Source organism: Danio aesculapii, chromosome 1, assembly GCF_903798145.1.
Source record: "Danio aesculapii chromosome 1, fDanAes4.1, whole genome shotgun sequence".
In the NCBI taxonomy this organism is placed as follows: Eukaryota; Metazoa; Chordata; class Actinopteri; order Cypriniformes; family Danionidae; genus Danio; species Danio aesculapii.
This window is the reverse complement of record NC_079435.1, coordinates 38833114-38850214: the sequence shown is the minus strand read 5'-3', so window position 1 is coordinate 38850214 and position 17101 is coordinate 38833114. Positions and strand designations below refer to the sequence as shown.

General features: G+C 34.1%; 1 protein-coding gene across 1 annotated transcript in view; it reads left to right on the top strand.

Moving 5' to 3' along the window:
• Window positions 1-17101, top strand: part of dnah6 (dynein, axonemal, heavy chain 6) — a 165279-nt gene that overhangs the window by 135941 nt on the left and 12237 nt on the right. The window contains exons 64-70 of the mRNA XM_056460119.1: window positions 85-257; window positions 2119-2309; window positions 5419-5579; window positions 7635-7723; window positions 8365-8511; window positions 11770-11908; window positions 12341-12460. Of these exons, the coding sequence (XP_056316094.1) occupies window positions 85-257; window positions 2119-2309; window positions 5419-5579; window positions 7635-7723; window positions 8365-8511; window positions 11770-11908; window positions 12341-12460 (1020 nt within the window). The remainder of the gene's footprint in view (window positions 1-84; window positions 258-2118; window positions 2310-5418; window positions 5580-7634; window positions 7724-8364; window positions 8512-11769; window positions 11909-12340; window positions 12461-17101) is intronic.

Below are 17101 nucleotides of genomic sequence, written 5' to 3'. Positions count from 1 at the left end.
ACTGGTTAATACTTGCACAGTTTCTTACAAAGCATGAATCACTTAATGGAAATTACAATATTTCTTCTGTCCTCCTTTCTGCAGGGCAGCTGGAGGTAACAGTAAACCCGGAGCATTGGGATGGGTATGTGACTGACCTTTCTCCTTTCTCAGAAGAGATACCCTCTGAGAAACAGCCACAAGTCAGAGGGCATTGGAACCAGCGGCTCGGGGCATTTCAGAAACTCATCCTCATCAAGAGTTTTATGGAGGAGAAGGTATACAACACTAGAATAAGAACACTTCATTAGTAACAGTGTAAAAAATGTAGTTATTATGAAACTGAATTAAAAAAAAGTGGTATCACTTTATTTTGATGGCCCCTTTAACGCCTTTTGTAGAACTTAAGTTATATTGCATCTACATGCCAACTAATTCTCATTAGATTATAAGTAGACTGTTCGGTTGGGGTTAGGGTTAGTGTAAATTGACATGTGCATGCAAAGTTTCTTATAGTCAGTTAAATGTATGTTGAAGGAACAGTATCATCAGATATTTAAGCAGACAGACTACTAATACTCAAATAAGAAGTAATTGGCATTAAGTTGCAATGCAACTTTTAGACAACAAAATGTGGTAGTTGGTAGTTGGATTATAACTCATTGTTCTGACATTGTTTCTCACAATTTAGAGTTTATTCCAGTTTAAAGCTGTCTGTCAAAATATCCAACTTAATTCAGACTTTCAGAGATTATTTTTTATTTTTTAAATAATACATTTCTTAAAAGGGGTTGAAAATTAATTAATAAAAGCAATATCTAACTAACACTATACAGTAAGTAATTTTAACCTTATATCTCTCTATTTTGTCTTTATTTCTCTGTTAAGTTTATGTATGACCGTTTTTAATTAAAAATGTCACAATTCAGATGGACTTTCTCAGAATTGCAAATTCACAACATATTTTTGCTGATATTTTTTCCCAATATCTGACAATATTTTTTAAGAATAGTATTCTAAAAGTAAGTTTTAAGTATTATAAAACAAAAATAAATAAATAAATAAATAAATACAAATTACCTAATTTTTGGGCGTCACAGTGGTGCAGTGGGTAGCATGATCGCCTCACAGCAAGAAGGTCTCTGGTTTTAGCCCCATCTGGGTCAGTTGGCATTTCTGTGTGGAGTTTGTTTGTTCTCCCCGTGTTCGTTTGGGTTTAATCCAGATGCTCCAGTTTCCCCCGCAGTCCAAAGACATTCAGTATAGATGAATTGAATAAGCTAAATTGGCCGTAGTGTATGTGTGTGAATGCTAGAGTGTATGGGTGTTTTCCAGTGTTGGTTTGTGGCTGCAAGGGCATCCACTGCATAAAACATATGCTGGATAAATTGGCGATTTGTTCCACTTTGGTGACCCCTGATTAATAAAGGGACTAAGCCGAAAAGAAAATGAATGATTGACTTATGAATGAAAATGAATGATTGCAACTTCACTGTATTCATAAGTACAAGCATAAGTGTGCAAAATACCACAATGCATCCATTTCCTTTGATATTAAGAAGCTGCAATTGTTTCCATGTATTATGTTACTGTGCCTGTGTGTGTTTAAGTCTGCTTCAGTTATGCATGATCAACTACTGGTCCAAAAGTTTGGGACCAGTTTTTTGTTCGTGTTTTTTTTTAAAGAAAATTATAAATTAAGTATTCATAAAAAATGTAAATAACTGCTTTCTTATTGTATGTAGTTTCTAATGAAATTATTACTCCTGTCATTATTGCTTTTATTACTATTACCATTAATAATATTAATAATAATAATATTAATAATAATAATAATTAATATTAGAGTGATTTCTAAATGACCATGTGATGCTGGAGTAATAAAGCTGAAAATTCATCTTTAAAATCACTGGAACAATTGATTAAATTAAATTATAAACTAGATTTGAACAGTTGTTTTATAGTGCAATAACATTTTACAATTTGTGCTGTATTTTTAATGAAATAAATGCAGCCTTGGTGAGCAGGAGAAACTTATTTTAAAACATTTAAAAATCCTACTGACCACAAACTCTTGACCGGTAGTGTACGTGATATCACTGAATTGTGTTTCAAGTCCATGACTTTGTGTGTTTCCAGGTTGTGTTCGCAGTGACTGAGTTTGTTATCACTGGCTTGGGGCAACAATTTGTGGAGAATCCCCCAGTGGATCTTGCAACCCTGTATGCAGACATGTCTCCTTCCATTCCCCTGGTCTTCATTCTAAGCACAGGCTCAGATCCAATGGGAGCATTCCAGCGGTTTGCCAATGAGAGAGGATACCAGGATCGGTACTGTGACATTAATACACCGTTCACTCACACAATTCTAGTTTAAATAGCACATCTAAATACATACAAGAATAGATACTAAGAGTGTTGTACATTAATGTCTGCAGAGTACATCAAATCAATATTGAATCTGTGATTCATGTCAAATGCCTAACAAACAGATCTCTTTATAAAAAACTAATCAGAAGTATGAAGAGAGTTTCTGAGTTGGCCTGGATTCTTGCAAGAAAGGCTTATATTCTTCCCATTGTGCTAAAAATGGGGGTACCGCAGGGATCTATGCTTGTACCCCTATTCTTCTTCATTTGCAATTCTTTTTCACTTCTTTGCTGATGACATTTAGTAGTACACATCATTTCCTTCTCTGTGTGCGCGTGTGCCTTGTCGACATATCAAATGCGATCACCTCAGCTTTAATTGTGACGAGTTCCTCTTCCTCTCAGCCATGACATCCTTCGGCAAATCTTTCTCTGTCTCATTTAGAGGTCATTGCCTCCTGATGTGCATCACCATTCAGTGTCATCCTGGGTGACATACACTTCTTTAGGGAATGCATTATGAAAGCAGTGGCCTTACTTGACCACTAATTTACCCGGCTCCTCATCTAGATTTTGCAGATTTGATGGCTTAAATTTATTAAATTACATTTTTGTTTGCCAACCAGCATCTGCTGTACATCTGCTATATTCCTAGAGCGGGTCCTAAATTTTCTCTCTCAAATGCTTTTTAACTCTCTGTAATGTTTTCACGTCACGCCTCTCCTCAGATCATTTTACCGGCTGCCAGAATACGATAGAATTAAATTCAAGACACTGTTTCTAGCTCACACTGCTGCCAATTTCCTGTCCTCCCAATACTTTCAGTCTTGCTATAAATTGTAAACCCGAGACTGGATGCCACTATCGGTCGCTCCTGCTTGCCAACTATGAGAGCAGTTGATTTATTAGTCATATTCCACAAAAAACACATTTTAGAAAGGTTCACCTACTGTCAAGGACTTGTACTAGATTTGGATAGCCATACTTTAAATATCAACATGGTCTACTTTGTAGCTTATTTTGGCCATGGACTCATTGAAATAACAAGAGAACCCTTAGACTGATATGCAAATAATTATTTATAGATTTATTGATCTCCTTTTTTTTATCTCTCAAGTCATCAAAAGGATAGGTCACCCAAAAATAAAAAGTCTGTCATCATTTACTCACTCTTCACTTTTTTCAATACTGTTTGAGTTCATTAGTTCTCATAAAAGAAACACAAAAGAAGATATTTTGAAGAATGTTTAACCGGTAGCCACTAGGCATGCCACAATACTCAATGTAATATTGAATTGTTCGGTACATCCTCTACAGTTCAATACGCACTGCTCAGGAATGAATAGCTAATTAGCTCAATAATGGTTAACATTTATTTAATGTGTACATGAAGGTTATATACAGATTGCAGCGATATATTCATTTATATTATTCAGTTTTATTTCTACTGAACATACACCTAACCGTACCAAAACTGTGACCCTAAAACAGAAAAACCAACCGAACCATGAGAAGCTTTTATTGTTGCACCCCAAGTAGCCACTGACTTATTGTACAGTTTATATTTTCTTTTACTACTATGCATTTCAGTTACTATCAGTTTCTGTTTTTATTTTTTGACTTCAACAAAAAGTGAATTCAGACAGGTTTGGAACAAATGAAGGGTGATTTAAATGCTATTTAAGGGGCCGATCACACTGAATGCACTTTTCAATTCTAAAACCCCCCAAGTCACAGCTCACTTTTTTTGACTTTACTAAAGAACAGTGTGCTGTGCTTTTTATGTTACTAGACAACTCCTATATTAATGGTCTTGGTGCTGGAGTGCATGACATCAAAGACTGTAGATATACGAAGATGGTTTACTCGCATTATTCTGAATAGGGTAAATTGCAATGCTCAGTATGGCCACCACAGCAAAGGAAGTCCGGCCTTTTGGGCAAAATAACCAATTGTCAGTGTTTATAGCCACACTTGCCTGTGGCAGGTCTGTACAGATTTGATAGTTTGTTATGGCAAGCCCTGTCACTTGGCCGTAACTATGTGTTGATTTTGAGAGAAAAAACATCACAGCACATCCCATCGCATATTATGTCTTTCAAGTGTCACCCTACACTCTTTCCTCAGTATTTTTTCTCTGTTCTTCTAGTGTTTATAACCACATCCTCTGATTATCATTGAAACAGCAATTGAATACCTATAAAAAAGATTGGTGTCAAGTTAATCTTTGTGCATGTGCAGTAGCTGGAGCATATATACTGGTAAATTCGTTCTGGCAATTTTCCGGAAAGAGGAGTCGGAACATTACTGGTAATTTTCCAGAATGCTACTCTGCGTGAATTCAGAAGGAAAATTGCCGGAAAGAGCACGTTCATGTTTAGAACACGCTGACGGTGTCACTGTAAAAGATGAAAGCGGCTATTACATGTTTTTAATGTAATTAGTCTTTAAGCAACAAAAGTAATAGGCCAGATCACAGATTTTGTTGCGGATTTTAAATATGTAATTTAATTGCGAGAGAGATTTTACTATTTCTCTATTCATTTACATCTTGGAATTTAGGTCTTGAATGAACTGCCCTGGGGCATTGCAAATATGGCCACCAAGTGAACAGACTTTTCTTGAAAGGGACTTTGATGAGGTCAGGTGCTTTTTCTGCAGAGTTGACTCTTTTCAACTTCAGGTGCACAGTGTGCTTCGTCAATAACACAAGGCACAGCAGACTGTTAGAACACCAGGTGCCTGGGCGCATAAACAGCATTCAGAACATTCACTTTGAGACATTGGTGTATCTGCAATAGTAAAGTTCTGGTAACACTTTAGATTAATAGTTCATTAGTTAATTTTAATGTATTTACTAACTTTAACTATGTATAAATAATCTTGTAAAGCATTTTTAATCATAGTTTATAATGCACTGTGAGTTAACATGAACTAATGCTATTTAACTTACTTGCTAACTAACATTAACAAAGATGAAAAAAATCCAGTAGTAAATGTGTTACTTATAGTTTGTTCATGTTCGTAAATACATTAATTAACATTACTAACATTATTTGCATGTATTGCAGGGTGAAATCTATATCTCTAGGTCAGGGCCAGGGGCCTATAGCGGAGAGGATGATTAAGGAAGCTCTGAAGATTGGCATCTGGATCTTCCTGCAAAACTGTCACCTTGCTGTGTCCTGGATGCTGGCAATGGAGGAGCTCATCAAATCCTTCAATGAACCTGGTTAGTTTGTGTGTATAAATGAGGTCTTGTTTTTGCACCATTCCTAAAAACAAGGTCTTCAGCATTTGTCCAAATTTCAGTGTGATATGATCCTCTAGAAATCATTTTATATGCTGATTTGGTGCTCTTGAAAATGTAATTGTATTTATTTGCTATTATTGTTAATAGTTAAACAGTTGTGCTGTAATAATAACAAAACAAATGTGCTGGTTAATATAATATATATTATACAATATATATGATAAGATTAATATATATAGAAGATTTTTTTCAATACATTTTTAAACCTAATAGTTTGTTCTGTAACCAATAGAAAGGACAATATTTCTTACAGTTTTTGCTAATAGTATTAGCCTTAAAAATTATAATTCAAATTGTTAAAACTGACCTTAAGAATCATTCAGAATGAGTTAGTAAATGATTAATAAACTATTCAAATCAAGATTTATATATTTATTATTCAGGCATATAATGGTTACTATAATGTTAATAAATGCTTTATTAATTTAACTTTTGTGATCCAATCTTAAGTGAATGCTATTTATGCTTTGTAAATCCCTTATAAATGACAATTAAAGGCTTAGTGTCAAATGAACAATAAATGTTTGCAATCTTATCAAAAAAAAATAAAATTACTGTCAACTTTAAACATTGCCGAATAACAGAAGTGTCAAAATACAATTAGAAATAAATATAATTGAATAAAATTGAATAAAACAACAACAACATACTAATTTAACAATATATTATAATACATGTTTAAATGTTATTTAGCGATGTTTAACGTGTACAGTAATTACATTTTATATAAGATTGCAATTTATTTATGCAATTTACAGTTTCATTTGTGTGTCTTCAAATGAATAGAATTGAATTCATTCATTCATTATCTTTTCGGCTTAGTCCTTTTTAGAATTTAATACGTGCAATCATTTTATTTTCTCCTGTTTAGCCAGCCTGATCTCACGAGAAAACGTAAGTATTTTACGTTTTGTCCGTTTAGTGGCTAATTCATTCATACGAGTTCATTCGTACGAAATTGTATGATTTTAAAAAGGAGGCGTGGCACCTAACCCCACCCCAAAACCCAACCGTCATTGGGGGATGAGCAAATCGTACTAAATCGTACGAATTAGATTGTACGAATTCATACGAATTAGCCACTAAATCAAAAAGTTGCGAATTGCCGTGAGACTGTGTTGGTTTAGAATATAACTGCCAAGCCTTTAGTTGTCATTTATAAGGGATTTATAAAGCATCAACAGTCCTCACTTTAGGTCACAAAACTGAATAAAGTTAAGTTAGTAAAGCATTAATTAACATACAAATTAACTATTAGTATATGCCTGAATAATAAGATACATAAATGTAAATTTGAATAGTTTATTAATCATTTGCTGACTCATTCTGAATGATCTTAAAAAAACCACCAACTATTCTTAAACAGAGCATTTGTATTTATAAACTGCTTACTACCATCTAATAATGTAGAATTAATGCTCAACAAATATTGAATGAACTATTTGCTAATGCTTAATAAATGATTCATAGTGTGTAGTTATTATCATAAAGTGTCACCTTTAAAATCTGTGAAAATTGGGGACAAGAGACCCAGCTAACAAATAAAATAAAAATAGAAAGACATACAGATAGATCTGTGACAGATCCGTCTGTATTAATGCTTTATTTAGTCAGTGAAAACTGGGAAACATGAAAAAATAGAAAAAATATGACAGACTTGTGGTCACAACAGATTTCCCAGTACCTTGGCACTGAATCCGAAACTGTCAGACTGCTATGATCTTCCAGCTAATCATATAAACTGAATGACTGGATTTCTAAAGAACTATTTTTGCATGTTTATATTTGTGTCTGCATGTGTGTTTGTATGGTTCAGTGAAAATATGATAGCTCTGTTTACAGAAAAGCTCACCTGTTTTGCACCTGCTTCACTCTTCTTTTACAGACAGTGAGTGTGTTGCATATGTGAAGCCATCATCAGGCTATTTTTGTTGACCTGTTTTCTGTTGTCCTGTTCTTATACAACCTTCACAGACACCGTTATCCATGAGGACTTCAGACTGTTCCTTAGCTCCATGCCTACCAATGTGTTTCCCGTCACCGTGTTGCAAAACTCTGTCAAGGTAACACAAGGACATACACTTACTCAAGTACATACATACATAAACATTTTATTTTTAAAAATCTAATAGCCATGAAGTGCCACAGGTGCTCACGCGCAAGTCAGATTTTTCAGGAAAGCACACAAATACCCATTTATTATCTGTTGGAGATTGAACACATACATCAATGTAGAACGAAGCTTCACACGTCAATGGCATCCATATGCTAATGACATGCACATATTTTTACATTTACACATCATTCATCCTCCCAGCACTAGGATATGTCTGCATGTATATCAAATTAAAATTTTAGTCACACTAACGGAGTCACTCACTCCTGCAAGAAGAAGATAACACTTCACAAGGAGGAGCGCTTTCATATTTTATTCACTCTCTACCTAATACATCAACACCCCTGTGCTCACCTCCCTATCAATTAAAACTCACGTTTAACCAAAGTGCTGGAACCAATACAAGTGAGAATTGAGATCCTCAACAGTGTTTTGTTATAGTGAAAGCAGAGTGACTTGTCTATATGTGTTTCGAGTCTGTGCTTTAGTTTATGAATTTTAGCAGTTGTATTTTGTCTTTGGCTCCAGTTGTTGCTAATATGCTTGTGTTGCCAGGGAACTAATGAGCCTTTGTTAATGTGATGGCAGGTTACTAACGAGCCCCCAAAGGGTCTCCGTGCCAATGTGAGACGCGCCTTCACTGAGATCAGCAACACATTCTTCGAGGAACACATCCTTGGCAGGAAATGGAGGAAGATCATTTTTGGAGTGTGTTTCTTCCACGCCATCATTCAGGTCAGGTGCTCAAAGGTTGAAATTTCAAAGTGTAGCCAAAAATGGGGTTTCCTATTCAGTTTGAAGCCTCTGGAGATTCTAAAGTTTAGAAGCCTGCTGGGATGCTGTATGTTTTCATAGAATAAGAGTAGCACTGGTGTGAGGCAATAATGAAGTTTTTATGATTAAATAAAAATGACTGGATGAAAATTTTGCTCTTGTGTCACCCTTATGGTAAATTTGGTTCACTTTTCTAACATATACATTTTTATGTGTCATTGGTTTTATGTAAGCAACTGCAAGCCACTTTTCTTGATAGTATACACTCTCAAAAAAAGGTACACGGGGGTACAAATAATGTTCCTTAAGGAACAGTTTTGTACCTTTGTAAAAGTTGTATCATATATGGTACCGAAAAGACCTCTTATGATACTGTTCTGTACCTTTTATGGTACAATTAAAATGAAGGTTCACAATAAAAAGGTACATAAGGGTTGGATTACTCCTTTTTTATCACAATATCTATGAAAATAAATATTACTGGAAAGGCAAAGTAATTTTATGAATAATTTCCATATTGAAATATGAATCATCATTAAAATCATATGTTTAAATAAACATTAATTATTGAGTTCTATAAAACAAAACTATAGGTATTGTAAACTAAACATTTAAGGCATTTTTAATAAACATTTGGTAAGCATTTTCTGATAAATACATTTTCATTATTGATATCTGCTCCTTTTGGCGTTTGCTTTCCACTATGCATGCGAGCTGGCAAAAGTCATATATTGCATATTTGTATTGTAAACCTAATCAATGATTGTGCAAATCTTATTAAATTCTATATTTCTATTTAAAAATTAAGTAAATTAAATTAACTTTTAAGTGATTACAAAGGTATTGTCTGAAAATTGGAGAAAAAAAATGTTTTATATTGTACATAGGGGAATGTATTTCTGTAACATTTTTGTGAAAAGTGTAGTGAAATGTTTAGCAAAAAATAGATCTTTTGATTTGTTAAAGTATTTTTTATTTTAAATGGAAAAGGTGTATTTACACAAAAAAACTTTTTAAAAACATTGTTTAAAAATGTATTTGATGTTTTATATTTACTGAAAATAAATTGACGCATTTGGGATATACACTGAAAAAAGTGTTGCATGCAAAACTGTTGCAAACAATTAATTTGTGTTGATTTTAAACAAACAAATTAAATTTAACAATGTTCAACTTAATTTGTTTGTTTAAATTCAGCCCAAATAAATTGTTTGCAGCCACTTAACGTAAAAAAATTTAGTAAATCCAAGGAATCATCTTTGAATAATTTTTTTCAGTGTACAGTAGCAAAATGCCTTTAAACAGCTCTTGAAGGAACACATTTGACACTGTTAAGGTACAAAGTGTCTTGTCACTGTAGTGGTACCTTCATTGAACAGATTTGTACCTTTGATGAAGGTACAGTATTGTATCTGCAGGTTTCCAAAACCAAAGGTACATTTTGGTTTCCCATGGGACAAATCATGTCCTTAAATGTACAAAATGCAATGGTACAAATTTGTTTGTTTGTCTTAAGCTACAATTCTGTTCCATAAAAAGGTACTGCCCCAGTGACAAAGGTTTGTACCTTCTTTGGTACAACATTGTACCATTTTTTTCTGAGAGTAGAAGTTATGTCAAGTGACCTTTAAGTCTGTATTTCTCTTTATACAATACACGTTGTGTCAAAGTAGCTTTATAGCAACAAACAGGCAAAATTATAGAGTCAGGTTTAAGTAAAGACATTTATTGTGGCACAATTTAACACATACAGCAGGGAAAATAAGTATTGAACATGTCATGTTTTTTTTTTCCTGGGAATAATATATCTAAAGGAGCTGCTGACATGTAATTGAACCAGATTTTGGTAAAAACCCAAACAATACAAACAAAAAAAAAACAAACAAAGAAAAAATCTGAAAGATTAGTTATGTGTAATGGCGATGAAATGACTCAAGGAGAAAGTACTACTATTTAATTCCTTATATAAAAGGATTTTTATGGGTGATGGCAGCTTAAAGACACCTCTCATATGGAGAATGAAGTCACATGCATTGCTCAGGTGTGATTTTTTTCCATAGACTTCAACAGAGTGTGAAAATCCTGATGGTTCTGTGGGTCTCAACTATAAAATCTGATCTTTAATTTATATTTTATATTGGATTCAAGTCAGGTGATTGGCTAAGCAATTATACACTTTTTTTATTTCTCTGAGACCATTTGAGAGTTTCCTTGCCTGTGTTTTGGATCACTGTCTATGTTTACATGGACATCAGTAATTTAATTATTTGCCTTAATCTGAATAAGAGAGTAATACATGAGTTGCTTTTCGAAAGTTTTTGTTAATGTACCTTTCATTATCCCATTTAACATGTTATTGCACATCATTGGATTACTGTCATTACATGACCATGCCATCCATGTTTCCTCCAGAGTTTCATATAATTCCGGGTGTTTAATTTTTATTTTTTCAGCTTAAACTGAACTGGCTAATAATTCTGACTTCAACTGTATATATGTGCATGCATATACATTAGATTAGTCAGTATTGAAGCCAAATCTGGCAAATTTTCTAACAAAATAACCTACAATAATAATCCAAAAACTAACACCCAAATTTATGTTATAGAAAAATATCAAATATGAATTTAAAAAAGAAATATGTAGTTGAAATGTTGTAGGTTATATATATTTTTTCAATATTTTACTTGAATTTAATTGTATTCTCTTTCAATTTCTAAATATGTTTGGTGACTAAAATATTATTTTAATATCTGTTTAATAAATCTGTTTTGTTTAAATGTATCAAAATACATGGCCTATATTCACTGAAAAATTGATAAAAATGTTCATTTTTTAAAATGAGATGTACTCAATTATGCTGAGCACTGTACATAACTGTTTCTTGTTATGTGAAATGTCTTGTTCCAGTCAGTACTAAAAAATAAAAATAGCATGTATTTTGTATGATCGCTCTTATTTTGGTAAAATAACTTAGCAGGTAATGCAAGCTATATGCAAATATTTGATCTCAAATGTAGATAGCTTAAAAATTAACTACAGTATAAATTTTATTTAAATTTTTTTTACAATTGTTTTCGTTTCCATGATTGCAAGTGTAAATTGTTGTGTAAAGTGTAAAATATTTTGGAATAGGCAGAGGTTCAAGGGCAGCTTTTGTAATTCTCACTGCTTCTAAATCCTTCACTTTTCTTTCTGTTTGCATTGATGTATGTACAGGAGCGAAAGAAGTTTGGTCCTCTGGGCTGGAACATCCGTTATGAATTCAATGACAGCGACAGAGAGTGTGCTCTGCTCAACCTAAACCTCTACTGCCAGACAGGACAAATACCCTGGGATGCTCTTACATACATCACAGGTACACTATTCAAGTGATTATTGTAGAAGCATAGCATCAGTCGTTGATATTTACCTCTATTATTATTGTGTCTATTGTACTTGCATGCATTTCAGTGTGAGTAATATGAATATATTGAATGTGACTGTTTATGTAATATTATTGAACTTTCAGTTTCATTATAATTTCCATAATGTTTTCAAACGTTATGAATGAATGCATTGCTCTAAGTAGGCTTCATTTCACAGACCATCAGCTGGTGACAATAAATGTTATTAAATTTGCTGCATCTGGTTTGTGCAGGGAATGTTCCAGTAAAAGAAAGGCTTTGGGAAGGACTCATTAAGGAAGCTTCACAGAATGTCAAACTGTCTCATTAATTTTTGGCAAGGTGTCAATCAGTCATGCATTGAGCAGAAATGTTTATGTGAATGTGTTTTATTGTCTCTGTAGGTGAGATTACGTATGGAGGCAGGGTGACAGATGCCTGGGATCAGCGATGCTTGCGCACCATACTCAAGAGTTTCTTCTCTCTAGCCACATTAGAGGAGGGCTATACATACTCTAAATCAGGTATACATATACAGTACATACTTGTGTTATGTACAGTTCTATAGAGTATGTAGAAATATGTAAATTATAGATGGAGTGAGTGTGCATTTTTCCAATGGTAAAATATTTCTGCTGTTCTGATTGTACTGTGCAGAGAATTCATACAGTATTCATAGAGTATTACAGTACATACAGTACTGCACATGTAATTCCTTAATGAAATTTTTTTTAAATAAAAAGAAGGTGTGTGGTGGGGGATACCTTAACTGTTTTTTCCTTAACAAGGTGTTTTTAATATGTAATAATACACTCACCGGCCACTTTATTAGGTACACCTGTCGAGCTACTCGCTAACGCAAATTTTTTATCAGCCAATCACATGGCGGCAACTCATTGCATTTAGGTATGTAGACATGATCATGATCTGCTGCAGTTCAAACTGAGTTCAAACATGTTCTCGTTACAACCGAGGTATGCAGAAGACCATCTCTAAATGCACAACACGTCGAATCTTGAGGCGGATGGGCTACTGCAGCAGAAGACCAGACTGAGTGCCACTCCTGTCAGCTGAGAACAGAAAACTGAGGCTACAATTTCCACAGGATCACCAAAATTGGACAATAGAACACAGAAGATTGAAAAAACATTGCCTGGTCTGATGAGTCTCGATTTCTGCTGTGACATTGTGATGGTAGGGTTAGAATTTGGCGTCAACAACATGAAAGTATGGATCCATGCCTTGTATCAATGGTTCAGGCTGGTGGTGGTGGTGTAATGGTGTGGGGGATATCTTCTTGGCACACTTTGGGCTCATTAGTACTAATTGAGCATTGTGTCAACACCACAGCCTACCTGAGTATTGTTGCTGACCATGTCCATCCCTTTATAACCACAGTGTACCCATCATCTGATGGCTTTTTCCAGCAGGATAACGCACCATGTCATAAAGTGCGAATCATCTCAGACTGGTTTCTTAAACATGACAGTGAGTTCACTGTATGCAAATGGCCTCCACAGTCACCAGTACTCAATCCAATAATGCACCTTTGAAATGTGGTGGAATGGGAGATTCGCATCATGGATGTGCAGCCAACAAATCTGCAGCAACTGCGTGATGCCATGTCAAAATGGAACAAAGTCTCTGAGGAATATTTACAGTACCTTGTTAAATCTATGCCACGAAGGATTAATGCAGTTCTGAAGGCAAAAGGGCGTCCGACCTAGTACTAGTAAGGTGTACCTAACTAAGTGGCCGGTGAGTGTGTGCGTATTTATATATATATATATATATATATATATATATATATATATATATATATATATATATATATATATATATATATATATATATTAGGGCTGTCAATTGATACAAAAAATTCACTAATTAATCACACTTTTTTTTTAATTAGTCTTGATTAATCACGAAACGCCATATTTATTAAAGAAATTACTCAGATTCATCAACACGCACGATCGCATTCATCAAATTTGCTTAAACTAAGCATTCTAAAGTATAGCTGTATTTTACAAGCAAGGATTCTGACACAGCAACGTGAAGCAGATGCTTTGCAAAAGTTGCATGTAAGGGGGAAACACGTCAAACTTAATGAAACTTTTGAGGGTGCATGGAAGCAACTTAAAGGCAGAGAAATGGGCTGTCTTTGACAGCTTGCGACATCATCTGGCACTTTCACTGAGTACATTTACATGGACACCAATACTCCGATTTTATGATTAAGATAATACTAATTAAGAGTATACCATGCAAGCAGTGATATTTGATTACTTAAAGGACCACTCGAGTCCCGAATTGCGGAAGTTTTTCGTTCCGTTCGCCATGCGGCATCAAATTCCATTAAAACAGCACTCTTCCAGCAGTCCTTACTTCATATTTTCATCCAATAATTGTCACGGGACATGAACAATATGTTGCTAAATGAGAGTGAACTGCTGAACTGCAGTTAAAGTCTAAAGATTAAAAATGAAACACCTGAAATTGCATGAAACTCTGGAGGAAACGCTGGATAGCCTGGTGATGCAACATTAATTGTTTTATACTGAAACTTTCCTTCTAAAAGTCCTTCCTTGGTCTTATCCATATTTTTTTGCACGTTAAGCACACGTCGGCCACAACAGGAAAAAAAAAACTGCGTTAATTTCGTAAATTTTTTTAACGCGTTAATATTTCAAATTAATCGCGTGCGATTTTAATTTTGACAGCCCTTATATATATATATATAATTACCTGAATATTATTAGAATTTTTTATTATTTGTTTTATTTAATAATTGTTTTAACTTAAATTAAGCCTTTACTCTAAAACTGAGTAAAATCCACCCATCATTAATCTATCTGTCCATCTGCCTTTGTGTTATTTACAGAAAATAAGACATTAAATAACTTTCCTTTTCACTTCACATTTTAATTTTTAATCACAGGCTTACAGAACGAGCTGGCTAGAACAGATAATACATTTATTGATGTAGAGAACAGAGACTGCATGTGCGTTCATTAGCACACTAAGCAGATGAATGTTTGATAGTTTTATGTTGAAGTGTCTGTGGGAAAAACTAAAGCATGACCTCTGTGCTTGAACAGCCAAATATGAACAAATCTATATTTAAATTGATTTAAATTAATATCCATAACTGTCTTTGACCTATTGAAAATACAATATATTTGATGAGGTTAATTTAACATGCAAATAGCAGCGTAGTCAAAACAACAGAGCATAATTTACTTGCAGCACGTCTGTGAGAAAAAAAATTAAAAACAATATAATGATTTTTATAAAATCAACACAATTACGAGGCCCACATGAATATGTTTTACTTAAATAGCACATTAACAAACCAAAGTAATAACCACATCATAAGATAAAGGATAATTTTTGCATTGTTCCACAAATTCAAGAATATACACTCTGTATGTTTTCTTTATTTTACATAGGCTGCTCACAATCCCTTGTTGTTTTTGTGTTCATACACAAGTAAACTAAAAATAAACTGTTATCTGCATGACCAAAAATACACTATTTTAAATTTATTGAAAGAGAAGATGTATGATTTCGACCAGGCCTTGAGCACACAAAATATAGTCTATAATTGTATTATCACACGTTGTCCAAAATCACTTTAAAAGAACACTACTAAAAGTACAGTAATATGAAAGTGTGTAAGAGTGAATCGTTTCAGAGAGGTTTGGAGCGGTCTCTTATTTATGTTTTACATCTAAAAGCGGCCCCTGCTCAGATTACATCAGTTTGCTGGAAATCACTGCTCAGATGTTCTACGACCCAACAAATGCCAATTGAACATGTTCAGTCAGGTGAAAACAAACTCCGGCCTATGGAAACAGATACTGACAGGGGTAACACAGTGATCCAACAAACTCAGACAGACTTGTTTGTTGGTGTTGGTTTGAACTAGCCTAAAGACAACTTTAAAATGATCACGGATGTGACATTTCCATTTAAATACAGATTTTACTTTTTTGACCTCTGTGGGGTGACCCCTGTTATTTGGGATGGGGGGTTATTGCAATGAGGATTGTCATAAAACCAGACTTCTTCAGCATACATTGTGTTTGGGAATGCACAGCAAAACTGTTTCATTCAGGGATTGATTGTACTCACAGCAATTACTGATTTTCCTACTTTCTTACATCTGTGAGATGCATTGTGTATATAATATAGTGAAATTGCAAAAGTAGTCCTATAATGTTCGCATATCATGGAACAGCTATCAGTATGCAGGGTAATGGACTGTTCAAATAAACATCTTTTGCATGATAAAGTTTGTTATTTTAAATGTAGATGAGTGGCAAGCACATGCAGATGGGGAATATATATATTATTATTACCTAACATGGCTCATTTACTCTTTTTTGTTATTAATTACTCACTTTCATCTTGATCAAATCTCCTGAGACCTTTGTTCTTGTTTGGAACACAAGTTAAGATCTTTTAGATGAAATCCAAGCGCTCTCTCATCTTGCGCATACAGCAAGCGTCAGGAGACATTCAAATACCTTATAAGGAACCAAAAACTTTGGCAAAACATTCCATGTGATCGACTGAAGTTAACAACCACTGAAGAATCACTTTCTTTAAAGGTGCAGTATGTAAGTTTGACACCCAGTGGTTGAACTAGGTTTTACATTCCTGCATCAAAACAACAGGTTGCCAGATTGAGGAGCGAGTCTGACGATTGAGCCTAAAGGCTGATTTAAACCGTGTTCTAAATAAAAGCAACGGCACGTGATAGAAGGAATATTTTCCATACTAAAAGAAGTTTTTGTTCCAACCAACACCTCAAATTGATACATTAGAAATGGAAAATTTCTTGCAGCTGAACAACAGGATAATCTGTGATCACCTCAGATCTTAAAAATAAACTAACCAGTTTGAAACGAAACTTCAGAATTGTGACTCAAAATAAAACGCATATTCAGTGATTCAGCATCTACATTTAATAATGTTAAAGAGGTTTATTATATATTAATTATATTATAAACCTTACCATTTCGTGAGTCAGTGAATATTCTGCTTCTGAATGGCTGTATTTAAATTTCTGTCGTTTTTCGCCTGGGGCAAACAGCCCTATTGCTTATAACTGCAAATTTCGTCATGTAGCATGTTGTTAGGACACAGTGTTACAATGT